General features: G+C 38.2%; 1 protein-coding gene across 4 annotated transcripts in view; it reads left to right on the plus strand.

The window, feature by feature from the left end:
* plekhm3 (pleckstrin homology domain containing M3) overlaps positions 1 to 18,815 on the plus strand; it is a 104,323-nt gene that overhangs the window by 16,055 nt on the left and 69,453 nt on the right. For all 4 annotated transcript variants that reach the window (XM_002937114.5, XM_031893432.1, XM_031893433.1 and 1 more), the window contains exons 2-3: positions 1,086 to 1,856; positions 6,521 to 7,450. In XM_002937114.5, coding sequence (XP_002937160.2) covers positions 1,268 to 1,856; positions 6,521 to 7,450 — 1,519 coding nt within the window. In that variant the 5' untranslated portion in view covers positions 1,086 to 1,267. The remainder of the gene's footprint in view (positions 1 to 1,085; positions 1,857 to 6,520; positions 7,451 to 18,815) is intronic.

The raw sequence follows: 18,815 nt of genomic DNA on the forward strand, positions 1-18,815 counted from the left end.
AATAGTAAGGAAAAGCATAATGAACAACAAGATAGGTTGATAAAGCTATCTATTATAAATAACGCTTAAAACATAGAAATGTATAAGAGAGAAGACTGTCCGTTGTCGTGATTGCTTATAGCTGTTGCATTGCCATGCCTTAAATATTTATCATCACTGTTGCTTCTCTTTGGCTTGCTGTACATTGCCTTTACCTATCTTCCTTTTATGATTCAATCCTCCCTTGTCTATTGAGCTAACTACTGTGCTTACTCTATGCAGTCCCATCTTGTTATTGAATCACTTACTTTTGCATCACACCAGCATTTCTTGGATTTTTTTATTTATTTTATTTCCTGTTATTTATATAGCGCTGACACATTTCTGCATCACTTTACAGAGATTATTCATCATTCACATCAGTCCCTGCCCCAGAAGAGCTTACAGTCTAAGGCCCCTATTTCATTCACATATGCTGTAGGCAATTTAGTCAGGAACCAATTAACCTGCCTGTATGTTTTTTGGAGTGTGGGAGGGAACCAGAGTAACCGGAGGAAGCCCAAGCAGACACAGAGAGATCATACAAACCCCTTGTAGATAAAGTCCAGGCCAGGACTGAACTCAGGACCCCAGGGCTGTGAGGCAGAAGTGCTACCTACTAACCTACCTTTCTTAGCTGCATTAAATTCATCATCATTATCATCTTTCGGTCCTGGAACTGCCCTGATGATATTGAATTGCTGGTGTTTGATATTATATCCATCCTTTAAAAAAATTTACACCCCACATCCAAAACCTTGCTAACTTCTGCTACTTTCTAATGCTCAAAAGTACCCAAAATCTATGTAAGCCTTATCTTAGAAACAGCCAAATCAAGTATTCCCTCTCTCATTGTCTGTTTGTAGTGGTAAGTGAGAAAGTGGTTGGGGTGAGGGGGGATTACACATTTTGACTAAACATTTGAATATTTCACTAGGATATGTCTGCACTGAAAAATGTTTTGTCTCTGCTAACATTATGAGTTGTTATACTTTTTATACTATATGTAATTTTTTAAACAACTTATCCTGTTCTGAAATATAACATTTTTATATATGTTTATATAGTTTCTGCAGATATCATCAAATATGCTGATTTTCGGGTAAATTGAAGAATTCTTGTCACCTGTCCTGTCAGAGTCCTATTTAGTATATTTAATGAACAGATGTTTAAAATTACTATTGGGTTCCTGCCTTTGTTTGCAAAACCAGTTATGAGGCGCCATAAGTATTATTAATATATACAAATAATGGAAGCATTGGAAGTAGACGACATTAGTCCTGCACTAGAGGTTACAGAAGACTTTTTCAACTCTTTTGATAAGCTGGAAAATGGAGTCCATCAGCCACATGTTTTTGGAATTCACCAAGTCCCTGAATTTTTGGGAAATGAGATATCCAATAAAATCAAAGAACAAGCTGATGGACAAAATGCCAATACATCCCAAAGGAGCATAATTTGGGAGAGATGCAAAAGTAGTCTATTTGATGCCAAAACAAAGAATGGAATCCATGCCAAAGAACAAAATGAGTCTGCTAAAAGTACATATTCCGATGATCCTTTACTAGCAGAAAAAGAAAAGGGTACTTCTACTTTTAATCTATTTCAGTCATGTAACCGAAGGGTGGACAGACCTCATTCAGTCAATGACTCATTAGATCATCTTGAAGATGTTCCAAAATTTAAACCAGGACATAACAGATCTCGGTCAGATGTTAGTCATGTTGACTGGAAAAACATTCGAAAGCCAGCTCCATTGCAAAGGTCTTCAAGCCAGGGCGTGCATTGCACAAGTCCTTTTTCAGTATCCAGAAACAATAATATGGAAGCAGATAATGGTAGGTACCTTTCCCATTTATGTTGTATTTGTTTTTTTAAACATCTTTAATACAGTGTTTTCAATTCTCTTTCATATTTTATATCACAGAATATTGAATATCTTCTGTCTTAAAAGGGAAACTGATCTTGCAATGATCTTTATGTAGAATGTAGACATAATTATTAATAAAAATATTAGAATGAAGACTATCTGAAATAACCTTAGAATAATATGTGTGTATATATATATATATATATATAGAAAATAATCATCTGTGGCCAGCACACCCTTCAATGTTTCATCAAAAAAATTTTTATTGCAGATATATTGTTAAAACCAACGTTTCGGTCCTTGTTAGGACCTTTCTCAAGGTTTGAGATATATCCATTTGGATTGAGTTATATATATATATATATATATCTCAATCCAAATGGTGTCCTCACTCCAAGGCTCAATATTCTGCGGGGTGCATAGCCAAAATTATGTCTGTATAGAAAATAATTATCTGTGGCCAGCACACCCTTCAATGTTTCATCAAAATTTTTTTTATTGTAGATATATTGTTAAAACCAACGTTTCGGTCCTTATTAGGACCTTTCTCTTTTGCACAATGCAAATATTTTGTTCTGTGTGGGTTTTATGTATTTGCAAAGCCATCCTTTTTATTTAAACTACCACAGTATATCTGATTTACCTCATTAATTATATAAAAAATATGACTTTGTAAGTCCATCACATTAAGATAAAATCAGTGTAATCCCATTATAATAACAGTAATGATGTATAATTTGTGGCTGCAAAGTAGTTGCAGATCTCATGAAAAGCATTACATTGGCTTATTATTATAATTGCAAATCTGATCATTTTTAACATTATTTTTACACAATAGAAAGCGTGGTATAGTATCTTCAGTGCATCTCTTTCAGGCATTGAATAAAAGCAGCTTCATTCAACTATAATTAATGTTTTAATATGCATGAGTAGAAGTGGATGCATCTTTTAGCTAATACACTTGGTCTAAGGAGGCAAGGCAAACTCTTAATCTGGTTAATTTGTTCAACCTTTCCATTAACTTTAATTTCATTCAAGGTGTTTTTTAGCAAAAGCAAACTGTGCAAAGACTGGTACATGGTGTGCATGAATTAAATATCAGTTTCTTTTTCTCTTGCCTTCCCTTACTTTTTAGAACAATGCAGTAAAAGGTACAACCCAGGTGTTGGGTCATTTAATGTGATTAGGTTTCCTTTGTTGCCACTCAAATTCAATTTTTCTGATTGAGGATCTAAATTAACTGAAAATGTATTGCCATTTCCATTAAGACCGCTAATCAGAAAGAATCAGGGCTTTCTGACTGGACTGTTCAAAGCCAGCTTCCATCCTGACCCCCAGCGCCACAGCAAGATGTTTGAATTTTAATTGACTGGACCACTTCACTGAGAACTGATAGAGCTTAAGGGCTTCTTGTATTTGTAGAAGGAATATATAGGGAAACCTAAGCTTAAAAAAAAGCCATTACCAGGGATAAGGGCGCAACAGACCAGGGAACACTGATTTTGCAGAGAGAGAGGGAAATGTCATTTGTTGAAGATACAAAGACCAGAGAGAATGAGCATAGAACTGCTTTTCTACACTTCTAGTTGGATTAATATAGGGATATGATTTAGGCAACATTCACAACCATTATGTTCACTTTCAGGGGATTTGTGTGGGTTTCAAAGAAGTGTATTAGCTTTTCAGATGTTATAGGATTACTAATGAACAGTCAAGTAAGGCAAAGTAATGCTATAGTTTTAGCTATAATTTCTCTTGATATTTTATATCACTTTACAATTCAACAAAATGAGGATAAACAAACAGGATTGCATTTGTTTTCATGGTTTTGGTTCTTTTTATTTTGTTTTGTTTTCTTACAGATCTGGTAATAAAGAGTAATATACCAATCTTTATTAACAAACTTTTACCAACATTCTAGTGGAAAAAATGTTCTAGACTTTTACTAATAGGAACCAGGACATGTTTTAAAGTGCAATTAAAAGGTTAAAGATGAAAAAAAGATAAAATAGTTTGCCTTTATGTTTAGGTGTCCTTACCAGAAGTGATTTCCACCAAAGGTGGCCATACACGTTAAGATTTTTCTCTCCCAAATGACCCATTTCAGTGTGCAATCTGACAAATACATCAAATCATCGTAAAGTGATACCGAATGATCACACATCTAGCGATTTTTCATCCAACGTCAGTCAATAAATCAGTTGGGCAGGTTTGAAAATGTTGTTAACAATGAAATTTGCCCATTGTCCAATGTTTGCAGGGCTAAGCAGGTAGTTTTCCTAGCTTCAACTAGACGATCACTTGAAATGGTTGTTTTTGTTTATGGACAAACTGTATTTTTAAATGATTGTTTCAAGATAAGCTGTGTCCACGAAACTGAAAGATCTTTTACCTTAATGTGCATGGCAGTGTAAGACTATCTGTTAAATAGTTACATAGGGTTGAAAAAAGACCAGTGTCCATCAAGTTCAACCCATCCAAGTAAACCCAGCACACCTAACCCACACCTACCAATCTATACACTCACATACATAAACTATATATACAACCACTAGCACTAACTGTAGATATTAGTATCACAATAGCCTTGGATATTCTGATTGTTCAAGAACTCATCTAGGCCCCTCTTAAAGGCATTAACAGAATCTGCCATTACCACATCTCTAGGAAGGGCATTCCACAACCTCACTGCCCTCACCGTGAAAAACCACCTACGCTGCTTCAAATGGAAGCTTCGTTCCTCTAATCTAAAGGGGTGACCTCTGGTGCGTTGATTGTTTTTATGGGAAAAAAGAACATCCCCCATCTGCCTATAATCCCCCCCATCTGTGTTTTTCTGAACCATTGATCTTTTCCAAAATATTTGAGAAGTTGTTTATCAATATGTAATTTTCTTATTTTGCAGAATAGCTCCAATTTAGGGTACATGCATGCACACTAAGGGGCTGATTTACTAACCCACGAATCCGACCCGAATTGGAAAAGTTCCGACTTGAAAACGAACATTTTGCGACTTTTTCGTATGTTTTGCGATTTTTTCGGATTCTGTACGAATTTTTCGTTACCAATACGATTTTTGCGTAAAAACGCGAGTTTTTCGTATCCATTACGAAAGTTGCGTAAAAAGTTGCGCATTTTTCGTAGCGTTAAAACTTACGCGAAAAGTTGCGCATTTTTCGTAGCGTTAAAACTTAACGCTACGAAAAATGCGCAACTTTTCGCGTAAGTTTTAACGCTACGCAAAATGCGCAACTTTTTACGCAACTTTCGTAATGGATAGGAAAACTCGCGTTTTTACGCAAAAATCGTATTGGATCCGAAAAATTCGTAAAGAATCCGAAAAAATCGCAAAACATACGAAAAAATCGCAAAGTACCGATCATTACGAAAAAAACGCAATCGGACTCCATTCGACCTGTTCGTGGGTAAGTAAATCAGCCCCTAAATCTTCAGAATGCCTTGGACATATACACTCGGATCACATAACCCACATAAATGTCATCTAACCTCTCTTTTGCTCAATGAATAAGAATTATGCTATTGTGTAGGCATATCAACTCTACCTTTAATCCCCTAGCTCCCATTCCTCATAGTGCAGCAGCGAGCAGAGGAGCAGGATCTAACATAAAAAAAATAGTGACGTGTCAGAAATAAAATGGGACCACCATACTCCTCTTGTGATAAAATGTTTAAAGCTGCAGTGCGAGCAAAAGGTAGCCGATATACAATTTTTAATAAAACGTTTTAAGAGAATGTAATGGGGAGTATTGAGAATTTTTCATTACAATAGGTATAGTTCTTCTTTAAATTATCACCCTGCACCTGAACATTTTAGAGAAGGATGCTTTTTCCTTTAACCCAGGGGTCCCTAAAATTTTTACCTGTGAGCGAAATGTAAATATAAAATAAAGTTGGGGAGCAACACAAGCATTAAAAAAGTTTCTAGAGGGCGACCAGTAAGGGCTGTGATTGGATATTTGATATTCCAGTTTGGCAGACTATAAGAGGCTTTGTTTGTCAGTACACCTGTTTTTATGTAACCAAAACTTGCCTTCAAGCAGGAATTAAAAAATGAGTACCAGCTCTGAGGCCACTGGGAGCAAAATCCAAGATATTGGCGAGCAGCATGTTGCCTGTGAGCCACTGGTTGGGGATCACTGCTTTAACCTTTATGTTCCACCAACTGTTAAACCTACAGTACCAGAATAAAAGAATCACTGGTAACCATAGCTAAAAATGCTTACCTGAGCTGTTTTTCGTAGTGTTATATACAGGAAATGTGTGCATGCTCTTTTTCCTGTATGACATGCAGGTAAGTTGTTTTGTTTAATCTCTTTGCCAGCATAGTTACCCATGTTAAATAATTAGATTAGACTGTGTCTGCATCTATTTGTGCTAAATTAAAGAGAAACACTGGTTTATGAATGGCCTTCACCTGCAAAAACCTGTGCAGGTGATCCTTGCTAGTAAGGTGGTAGACATGATTTAAAAAGCACAAGAGAATATTCCTCTAAAATGTTTATTTTCAATGTAAACCCTAGTTACGATATATTCTATTAATTTTTTTGTTTTAAATTAAGTTAAGCAGTGTTAATGTGCTTCCTGTAATTCATAATTTTTTTTGTTTTACAGAATTAAGTTCCTCATTCCCAAATATTCTCAAGAAGGGATTCCTGGAAACTCGAATTACACCAGAGAGCTTTTGGAAAGGTTGTTATGCTGAGATATCACAATATAAATTGCATATATATGGTAGTGATTATAGTGGCAATCATAATGCCATTAATACGTATCATCTTTCTCAAATTGAAAGCATCACTATAACTGGAAGCCATGAAACTAAACTCGTTAATGTAATAATGACAGATGACCGATATCTGCAGTTAAAGGCGGATTCAGCATGGGAGGCCATAGACTGGGGTCAAAAGTTATGGGAAGCAATATGTGCCTTGAATCTTCTTCCTAACTACAGAAGTATTCACCAGGACATCTTAAAAAGACAAAATAACTTTCAGGATAGTATTAGAGATTGTATGGATAATAATGTCAACAAGTTCACTCCTAGTGCCATCAAAGTCTCGAATGGACACCAGAAAAACATCATAAAAACTGGAACTTTATATAGATTAACAATTCAGAGTAACTGGAAAGCTTTTACTTTTGTACTTTCTAATTCACATTTTGCAGCATATCAGCCTAGTTGCCTGGATGAGGATCCATTGCTCAGCTACAATATAGATGCATGTATAGCAGTTGAGATGGATATGCTTGATGGATATGATTCGTGTTTTCAAGTCATTTTTCCAGAAGATCTTCTTCGGCTTAGGACTGAGACACTGCAAAGGGCTCAGGAATGGATGGATGCCATAATATCTGCTGCTAATTCGGCAAGAAAATCCGATCAGAGTCTACTAGTGCCTCTCAGAAAGAAATCCAAAGAAAATCAGTCAGTAAAAGAACTTCAAAGAAGCAAGCGCCAGTCAGTGACCACTAGCTTTCTTAGTCTGTTGACATCACTGGCTTTGGAGAGAGGTCTCACTGCTCAGAGCTTCAAATGTGCAGGTATATTTTTGCAGTTATTATTTATAAGGTTAATGACAAAGTGTAATTATATGAATAAATATTAATATTTATACATTATTGTTAAGATTAAGCATTATCCCCTAACTACTTCTGCAGAAGTTACAAGCACCCAGAGTAAAATTCTTATTTTTTTTTAACGGAAGCTTTAGTTTCTATGCACTAAAAAACTCCAGCCTCCACCCTCACCACCCCCTTTTTCTATGTGGCAGAAGTAGAGGTAAGTGTAGGGGGGCTGGTAGAATTGTAGTTGGGTGCTGGGTAGACAGTTGAACTGCTGGGCTCTGATTTTTACCTTGTCACTGAGCCTAAGCTCAGAAATGGTCTTGTGTGAAAAGATTGTGCCCACAGTAAAATGTACTGTATTATAACTTTGAACAGGAGTAAAAGTTTGAAGAAGGCCATGGTCCCTCTAGCCCCCAATCTTTGATGCATATGTCGCTGAGGGCTTTAGTTCCCCTATAGATTGAAGTGCCAATATTTTCTGCAGCGCTTTAGGGCAAAGCCACACCTACCTACTTGTAGACAATACTGATAATTGTATCTGCATGTGTTTTAGCAGAAACAGTTCTCAGTATTGTCTATGGCAGGGTATTTTCTGCCAGTTTGTAGCTGGCTACAAGTAGCTCCATGTGTCATAGCCCTTACAGATTTTATACACCATACACGTAATTCCTTGCCCCAGTGGAACTAACAAGGTCTCTATTACACATTGTGTATATGTGTTTTTGCACTTGTTTTTTTTTTATTTAGTTTTTTTGCCCAGTGATTACCACCACCCTATGTCAATTTTTCCAGTGAATCATGGGTCCTTATCAGGATATACTTCATAGTTGTATAACAAATTTAACCTGTAGCAATGTATTGCAATTTACAACTACTATTAATGGCATGAACTGCCTGTTATCTTGTGATTCATTTGTTACTTGTTATTTTTTAACAAATAACTGTTCGGAGCTGTGAATTTTCTTGAACTTTTTCATCTGGTCCCCTGCATTATGGCTTATGAATGTTTCTCTTGTTTGGTTGCTGTTTAACCCAAGGGTGTCAGTTATATTTAATAAAGTGCTAAGATTTACATTCCCACCCCTTTGGTAAGAAGAACAAATAAGAGTTGAGGGTGCAAAGGTTTTTCTACAAATTCTTCAGCCTTTTAGTGCAAATTCCAGTAATTATAGTCATTGTGTTGAGGATGAATGGTACATAATACAACAGAAGCTAGTTCTAATTGAGACCTTACAGGAGGTACAAATCCCTCCTTTGTTTGGTTTGACAAATTAGTGCCAGAAAGTGGCAGGGTTCGAATGGGAATCAAAGCCAGGAACACAAAGATGGAACTTAAAGCTACAGTAATAACCCTCTCTTGTCCTGCCAGATAGGGGAAAAAGTAAAGACCGATGTACGCTGAAGTTTTCTTTTTGTTCAACATTCCCTTGACATGTCAGCAGCTTCGGGCTGCCTTATTTATTTAGTTAAAGTGATTAAATTGTAATAGCCTAAGACAAGCCATTGTCTTCTTTTCTAATCCCGGCTTCACAGACTCCAGCTGTCTACATTAATTGATTGACAATGACCTACTGATAAGGAAACGTGTTGGCAGAACCAAATTTTCCTCATTCACTAGAATTAGGCTGTACTGTTTTATTTGTTCAGCATGATGTGAGAAAAGCTATGAAATTCAAACAACCTTGCCAAGAATGAAGATTTGTCTGAATAGAATTTGAGAGGTTTGGTTTCATAGAACTTTTTAAAAAAATTTGAAGTGTGTCTGGATTTCTTTTTTTGCCATTTCGTTTGGCTGGTTTGCCCACTGACATAATCCTTGTTTTCTTGATAGGAGAGTTTCATGGGGGAAAAAATAAATATATATATATATATATAGCAAGACAGTGAGCTGCACACACCAGGACTTGGCAAAAAAATGATAAGTTTATTTAAGCAAAGAAATCCAATGTTTCGAGCACTAACTGTGCTTTTCCTCAGGGAAAAAACTTTTCCCTGAGGAAGAGCACAGTTAGTGCTCGAAACGTTGGATTTCTTTTCTTAAATAAACTTATCATTTTTTTGCCAAGTCCTGGTGTGTGCAGCTCACTGTCTTGCTTTATATGTTTTTGCAGTCAGGCTTGAAACTCTGTGATCCAAACATAAGGCTAAAATGTAATGTGCACTGAAGTCATTGGTTCAAATGGAGATCTTTGGAGTGCAGTGAGGGAATAAAGTCACAGTATAGCTTTGAGGTAGTGACAAATCGATGGAAGCACGTCTTGTGGGTCAGGTTTGTGAGTGCAGAGAACTGTACCTTGAGGGCTGAAATACGTTGGCGTATGTCTGTAGAAAGCCTAGAATGTGAAATGATTTTAGGAAGGTTTAAGAAGGTTTTTCTGAACTTAAAATAGATTTAGTGGGCTGCCAGATATGGGTTATTTGAGCCATGCTATTATATTTATTCTGTGAATGTTGTCTGCTCAAGCCGGGCCTTGAGATAGTAGATCTGGTAGTTTGGATAGAACCCATAGCTCCTCCACCAATAACTGTACAGGGGTTGCGAACCAAGCACGTCCTAGCCATTCAGAAGCTTTTACAATAGTTGAAATGCCTTAGATCTATATATTTTGCAGGAATCATGGAATGGAATAAATGGAGAAAGTGTAGACAAGATAACCCAGTCAGGGGCTGACCCAGTGCATCCACCCCCACTGCTTGAGGATCCCTTATCCTGGTAATAATGTGATGAAGCTATGTGTTGAAGCATTGATGTATGGTATTCACCATTTTCATTCCCTAGGATCCAAAGTGTTTCTGCTTTGGTGATGTGCCTGCCAATTGTGTATTCCTAGTATAAGATGAGAGATCAGGGAGCTTTCCACTCAGTCCATGATTCTGAAAACTTTCTTGAGGGTGCCTGCTCTCCTTGTACCTCCCTGTCTGTTCAGGTATGCAACTGTTGTTCCATTGTCAGACTCGATCTGGATATGTTTTTTTTTTTGGAAGGAAGCACTGCCAGTGGGTCAGAGCGTTGTACACCACTCTCAGTCCCAAGGTGTTTATATGGAGTCTGGTCTCTTGAGAAGATGTTCCTTGACAGACCTTTGGTGACTAAGTTACTCCCCAACTTACCAGACTGGTGTCATTAGTAATGATCTCTTGGATTTGCCAAGACCACTTTCTGCCTTGCTGTAGATGGTGTAGGTGAGTCCACCAGTGCAGACTGATGATGGATGCTGGAGTCAGGTCTATTGGTTGGGAAAGATCCTGATGAATTTTGCTCTATCACCTTAGAAAGTTCAACTGCATCCTATTTGTCCTAGGAGAGGGTATCTTATGAAGTCTGTGGACCTGCTCTTCAAGGACAGAGCTTTGGGCTTGAAATTTATACCTTGAGTTGGCTTTAGTCTAGAATTATGCCCAGGAAGTCTGTTGTCTGTATTGGAACTCATACACTTTTTTTGTTGTCTTCAAAGGAACTGTGTCAATATTATTGTCTAAGATTGCCAAGAGGGCATTAAGTACTATTTAGAATATTCTAGGGGCTAAAGTCAGCCAGAATGAGAGAAACTAAAAATAAAAATGTTGTTCGCCAATTACGAATGCAGGTGGTGGGGCGCTGCAGGGGCCCCTGGGAATGTGTGGGGGACCCTGGGGGCCTGGTGAGTTCTGCACTTCCCAGTCAGACCCTGTTTAAGCTTCCCCCCCCATACCCTGTTGCTGGATCATGGGACATTCTGCTGTGAATTTTGAGTTCCTTTTATTCCTGTCCTGAGTTTTGCCGTCCTGAGAATCGTGTATTGTAAGTCCTGTTCCTGCCCTTGTTTCCCCCTGATCTGTATTCCTGGTTTGACCATGGCCTGTTATCTGTCTTTTCCTATCTGGCCTCTCCTGACCTTTAGGCTAACGCCCCACAGAGAGTTAGTCACTGCTACTGCAAGCAACTAATCTCCACCACTAATTTCCACCAGCACCAGCAACGAAGTGAATCGCCGGTGAAAAGTCATGCACATTGCTTTGTTTTCCGAAGTCGTGCAAAGTTGCCTACAGGAGTAAACCTTGTGACTTTTGGAAAAATTGCTTTATAGGAGTGCATTATATCAAACATGTACCTAGGAGTTTTCAATGGTACTGAGCTTGATAATATAGTCTTTTTGACAACACAACTGGGTAGAGACCAACATACCTATCTGATCAATGAGATTGCATTGCATATTCCACCACTAAAATTGCAAAAAAAGAATAGCGGAGCACCACGAGAATAAAAATATAAATCCGTCTTTATTCAATCAACAGTAAAAGGCACATGCACATCCCAAAGGACCTACGGGATGTTCATGTGTCTTTTACTGTTTATGGAATAAAGACGGATTTTTATTTTATCCTCGTGGTGCTCTGCTATTCTTTTTTTTGCAATTTTACACTTGGGATCCATCTGGGAATGGATTCGCGTGTAGCACACTTGGGCTGAGCGGTTAGTGCTCTCGTGTTTTGGTTTGTATTTTCATGCATATATTCCACCACTAACCATGGAAAATGTTTTGCAATGTTGGGTTTTTTTTTTCTTTTTTTTTTTAAATGTTTATTTCATTTTAAAGATGTAAATGTAAATTTTCCTCAACAGTAGCTTAGATCTGAGGATCATAAGATGATTAGATGCTTTAATCATATCTCTCTTTCTAAAAAGGTGTGAAATGTATTTGCAGATTTCTGTCAGGTTTAGCAGAATGTACAGTTACATCTGTCAAAATTAGGACAACACCCTTTGCAACTGTACAGGCAGGGAGAATTATAACTACACTATAATTGAATCTGGGCCATTATTTGGAAATCTACCTAGTCCACTTTCTGACATACCACCTATGCAATATATAAATTGTATTGAGAGACACTATCACCACTTTCTGGGCAGTGAGCAAAAAAGTGCACCAAATTCTTACATAATGCATTTTGGCGTTGCAGAATTGCAGCATGTCTCTGTTCCATTTGGGGGTACAGAGACATGCTGATTCCCTATTGCACAGAGCGCTTTCTGCAACATTGCATATCATTCATATGTGCAAGTTCGGGAGGGGGAAATTCCCCTCAGGGCCCTGTCATTGCCACCTGCTCTGTTGCTTCTTACTGTGCACCGTGTGCAGAATTTTTCACCCAGGGCTAGGTGCAGAAGTGCTGCCTAATTGAACACTAAGGGGCACATTTACTAACCCACGAATCCAAACCGAATTGGAAAAATTCCGATTGGAAAACGAACATTTTGCGACTTTTTCGTATTTTTTGCGATTTCTTCGACGCCTTTACGACTTTTCGGAAATTGTTGCGACTTTTTCGTTACCAATACGATTTGCGCGAAAAAACGCGAGTTTTTCGTAGCCATTACGATGCGCTCGTATCTTGTCGCGACTTTTTCGTATTGAGCGCTCGTAAGCGGCGGGCGAAACTTTCAGACTTAGGATGATTTTGGAAGCCTCCCATAGGACTCAATGGCACCCTGCAGCTCCAACCTGGCCCAAGAAAAGTCACCATACTGAAGCTTGAATGAATCCGAATGTTTCGCACTCGGCGCAAACGCTACGAAAAAATCGCAACATTTTGCGCAACTTTCGGAATGGCTACGAAAAAGGCGCGACTTTTCGCGCAAGTTTTAACGCTACGAAAAAATCGGCAGATTTTGCGCAACGTTCGGAATGGCAACGAAAAAGTCGCGACAATTTTCCGAAAAATTGCAAAATACCGATCATTACGAAAAAAACGCAATCGTACGCATTCGGCCCGTTCGTGGGTTAGTACATGTGCCCCTAGAGGTTGAATTCTTGCATTTGCCCACATGTTTCTACCAATGGGAATTGTAAGTTGCCCTTATAATTACTTACCTACCACTGAAGCAGAATGTCGATGGCACCATGGAGCCAGACAGCGTAGATTCTGATTTTCCAAAACATATTTTATTGTGTTAAAAAAAATCTTGTTACCTTGGCCTAGCTTGGAAAAAAAACAGTGTCCATATATATATTATTTGCTGGGGGACTGCATAGGGATTATGAGTCTGTGTTGGAATCTATCTCCAGACGTACTTGATTTTAGAAACAAGACAACCTGCAGTATTCCTTTTAGGAGGAAAAGAATTATCTCCTGTGGGTACTACTCTAAAGGTGGCCATACACGCACCGATAATATCGTACGAAACCTTGTTTCGTACGATATTCAGTGTGTGTATGGTATGTCGGCGAGTCAACAATATTGCAGGAAGCTGCTGATATCGGCCGACTCGCCGATCGGACCAGTTTGAAAATTTTGATCGGGCGCCATAGAAGGCGCCTGACCAAAATCTCCCTTCAGCGCTGAATCGGCAGAAGGAGGTAGAAATCCTATAGTTTCTACCTCCTTACCTGCCGATTCAGCCCTGAATGGTGTGTGGCGGATCTGACGATGTTTCACACGAAACATCGTCAGATCGCCACATGTATGGACAGCTTAAGGGTATATAAGGGCTAAACTAAATAGGACATTTTGATCAGATTTTTTCTGGCTGCGGCCTTTCGGTCGCCTCTTCGAGCAGCTATACACACACCGAATATCGTACGAAACAAGGTTATGGGAATACTTCTTTTTTTTTTTTTTTAAAAATGCATCAGTTAATAGAGCTTCCCCAGCAGAATCCAGCATTGAAATCCGTTTTTCAAAAACACAAACAGATTCTTAATTTCCCAGGGCGCTACAGCCCTGTGGTCTGTGCTCTTATAAACTTCAGTCACACTTTACTGCTGAGCTGCAAGTTGGAGTGAAATGACCCTCTCCCTTTCTCCCCAGTAAGTTAGCAGATCCCAGTAGATATCAGAATCGCTCTCAATAGTTAGAAATCAAGACCGCTTGGGAGTAGGAGAAACAATAGATTACCTGAAAGCAGTTCCAATGCGTAGCTCTGACTCCTTCTGAATGCTCAGAATCAGGAGCAATCCACTGAGATGGCTGTCTACCCATGAATATTACAACTAACAATAATACATTTGTTGGTTCAAGAATAGTAGAGTGAATTATTTGCTATGTAAACAATGTAATTTAGAAATTAAAAGTACATCATAGAAAGCATGACAGGATCCCTTTCAGGATGCGCCACAATCAAAACAGCCTAGAAAGAGGTTATCCACATGCTGCCATGGGTGGAATTCTGACAACAATTTACTGTGTATCCCAGGTCAATAAAACAGGGAACTGATAGGTGCTGCCCCCTCATTTGTGCTAAGGCTAGTGCCACAGGTGGCTGGTTCTTGGCTAGTGGAAAAAAGCAGGCCTAGAGTCAGCCCTACGCTGGCACCAGCCTCCTACCATGCCTGCACCCAGAAGCATTGTCTCTACCTTGGTGTATCAGATGTGACTGATATATGCTGAAAATGTGAAGTTTCTTGGCTGAAATCTGCCGCATCTGCTTGCATGCAAGGTAGTACGCTGGTGTCAGCGTAGGGGCTGAAAATTAGCCCAGTGTGGCACTAGCCTCATAGTGAGAAATTAGGCTGAACTGCCTATAATGCCTCCTGTTCACCTTAGGATGATGGCACATGGGGAGATTTGTCACATTTGGGTAATCCGCCTACCCACAGGCAACAAATTTCCTAAAAAATACCTCTGCATTGGTGGCAATTTTTGGCACTTAAGAGCAGATTTATCATAATGTGAGTTTAGTGCTTACAACATAAAAACTCACCCATCTTCTGTTCATTCGTATGGGATTTTTAGAAATGTATTTATGAAAGAGTGAAACTTAGGGGCTGATTTACTAACCCACAAATCCGACCCGAATTGGAAAAGTTCCGACTTGAAAACGAACATTTTGCGACTTTTTCGTATGTTTTGCGATTTTTTCGGCATCTTTACGAATTTTTCGTTACCAATACGATTTTTGCGTAAAAACGCGAGTTTTTCGTAGCCATTACGAAAGTTGCGTAAAATCTTGCGATTTTTCGTAGCGTTAAAACTTGCGCAAAAAGTTGCGTTTTTTTCGTAGCGTTAAAACTTATGCGAAACTTCGCACCTTTTAAGTTTTAACGCTACAAAAAAGGCGCAACTTTTCGCGTAAGTTTTAACGCTACGAAAAATCGCAAGATTTTACGCAACTTTCGTAATGGCTACGAAAAACTCGCGTTTTTACGCAAAAATCGTATTGGTAACGAAAAATTCGTAAAGACGCCGAAAAAATCGCAAAAAATACGAAAAAATCGCAAAATACCCTTCTTTACGAAAAAAACGCAATCGGACTCATTTCGACCCGTTCGTGGGTTAGTAAATCAGCCCCTTAGAGTCCACCAATTGATAAATATGCTTCTTAAAATCCCATAGGAATAAATAGAACATGGGTGAGTTTTTATGTACAGAGTATTAAGTTCTAAACTCACATTATGATAAATCTGCCCCTAAAACATATAAATAACGTAACCACTAACAATTGCCTTTTCTTTTGATTTCCGTCAGTTACATTTTTTATCATCCAAAGAGCCTTTCCTAGGGTGGGGGTAGGGGCTGCGGCGGGCCCTGCAAAAACTAGTCCGACCCTGCTAATGCTGCTATTACAGGTAGTCCACCATGTATGTGTGCTTTTAGTTTGTGTGTAAGCACAGTGTCTCGTACAAGCAAGAGGGCAGACTTAAATAGTACTTAAAATGGTAGTTTTTCAATACTGTATAGAATTATCCAATAGCATATGCTAATAGAAAAAAATATTTTTCATGAAAAGGCATTATTTACATGCACCTAGTGATTTAAGGACTGTGTTATGTTAAAAATGTTTATTTAGACCTTCAGTGTTTAAGGGTATAGTGTGCCATGAACATGTATATCCATACAATACACAATAGCAGTGTTTTAGTTTATATTTTATATTTTTAAAGTATGTTATTTTATCATTAATGTAATTCATTGGTAGAGAGTTTTGCAATATTTTAAGCTGACTGACTTTTTGAAGCATGTATGATGTACGTAGGAGTGTTATGCATTTTTTTCTAATCTAATAATAGCATATAGTGGAACGATTTAATATCATTGCTTCTTAAAAATCTTCCTCATGAACAGTTAATAAAGGGGGTTATGTCAACGGCCTTAAATTTGCCCATTAGTAGTAACCCATAGCAACCAATCAGCAGGTAGCATTTATTGGTCACCTGTTTAAAAGCAAACATCTTATTGGTTACTATGGGTTCCTGGGCAGACTTAGTGCCTGTTATTACATATGGGGGAAAGTCCACAAATTCAGGAAAAGTGTATTTTAAGCCTGATAATATGTTAATATCTTAAAAGAAGCTTTTCCGAGTGCATCTTCTTTTCTCTGTTAGAAATAATATCCAGTTAAGAGTGCCTGCAAACCAGAGTAAGCAGCAATAAATAACATTTATTTCTATGAGAGGATAAAAGTTTATTTTATTCTTTGCTGGCAAATTACCCTGGGTGGAGCAGTTTGTATTTTCATAATAGAAATAGATAACCAAGGAATGAAACATTGAAACACACCTGCACATCAAAGAGTTGCTCTAATGGACGGCACACTTCACTTGAAAGCTAAAGCTGCATTGACGTGACACATAAGTCACTTTAGGCCACTAGCCTTCCTATGTCTGGCACATCTCTATTTTACAAAGAACAGATACTTTGCATCTAGCAGACATATGGCACAATTGTTCTTTTTGTCATTTCTCTCTGTTAAATTCAAAGCTGTAGAAGAAAAGGTGAGCTTTATTTTATTTTTAGCAAAAGCCATTCTTTAGAAACACAAGCAAAGCATTTTTTGTGGGTGCATGTGTTGCAAGCACACGTTTTGGCTATAGTTAGGTCTAACAGCAGCTCTTTTTCTTAAACTTTAAATAGTCAGTTCGAAAAACCAAGTAAATTAAACAGCTTTTTTTTTTTTTTTTTTCCTCAAATATACAGCTATATACATAGTGGTTCTCGAAAGTTTGTGAACCCTTGCAAATTTTCTCTATTTTGATATGAATGTGACCTAAAACATCATTTGATTATCAAACAAGTCCTAAAAGTAGATAATCTAGGGAAACAAATAAAACAAAATTATAATATTTGGTAATGTAAATGATTCAAAACATATCTGCATGTGGCAAAAGTAATTGAATCGATAGGACTATTATTGGTTTGGGCCTGTTTTGCTGCATCTGGGCCTGGACGACTTGCCATCATTGATGGAACAATGAATTCTGAAATATACCAGAGAATTCCAAAGGAAAATGTCAGGACATCTGTCTGTGAACTGAATCTCAAGAGACAGTGGGTCATGCAGCAAGACAACGATTCTAAACACACAAGTCATTTTACCAATGAATAGTTAAAGAAAAATAAATTAATGTTCTGAGTGGCAAAGTTAAAATCCTGACGCTAGCGAGCAGTTCTTGTGAGAAAACCTACCAACATCCAACAACTGAAGCTGGTCTGTATGGAGGAATGGGCAAAATTCCTCCTAGTCGATGTTCAGGACTTATCAACAGATACCACAAATGTTTAGTTGCAATTATTGCTGCACAAGGGTTTACACCAAATGCACAATCCACTTACTTTTGCCACATGCAGATATGTTATTGGATCATTGTTATCAAGAAATACATGACCAAATATAATAATTTTTGTGTAAAGGAGAAGGAAAGGCTAATAAAGAATTAATCTCAAACTGCAGGCATACCTTCAGTTGTCTCAATAGTGCCCTTAAGTCTCCCCATATTTCTCCCGTTCAGATGATCAGAAGCCAAACAGGAAGAAAAACCGCTGAGCTGTGTAAAGAAAGTTCCCATAATGCCTCACTCCTGCACAGACACCCAGACTAAGGGGCATATTTACTTATACAAGAACGCTCCGAGCGTTCGTTCGATCGGTCCAATCGTATTTTCCATGACTTTTACAGCACTTTTGCGACTTTTTCTTATTTTTAGAGCGAAAAAATCGGATCGGTTTTGCCGCTGTTTACAATCGTTCGGTACAAAAATTTTGGGTCTTTCGGATCACTAATACAATGTTTTTGTGAGCATTTTCGTGATACTTGCGATCTTCAGAAATTTTCGTTCCAATCTGAATTTTTCCTATTCGGGATTCAAACTCGTGTACATGCTCAGTTAGTTAGACTTCAGTCAGCTTCCTGCTGATTGGCTCAGAGCCACATTCCTAAGGGGGTGGAGCAGGAAAGAGCAGAAAGCAAAGAGCTGCATGTCTCTGGCAGAGGAAAACAGACACAACTAATCTTTTGACTGGGAACTGAGTGCAGCGTTTCTGTGAGTGCTTATGGCTGTATTTACATAGACCTTTCTGATAAAGCTTACTTAGTTTTTACCTTTCTTTCTCCTTTAAGAATAGAATACAATAAAGACAGAATCAT

This window comes from Xenopus tropicalis, chromosome 9 (assembly GCF_000004195.4).
Source record: "Xenopus tropicalis strain Nigerian chromosome 9, UCB_Xtro_10.0, whole genome shotgun sequence".
Lineage (NCBI taxonomy): Eukaryota > Metazoa > Chordata > Amphibia > Anura > Pipidae > Xenopus > Xenopus tropicalis.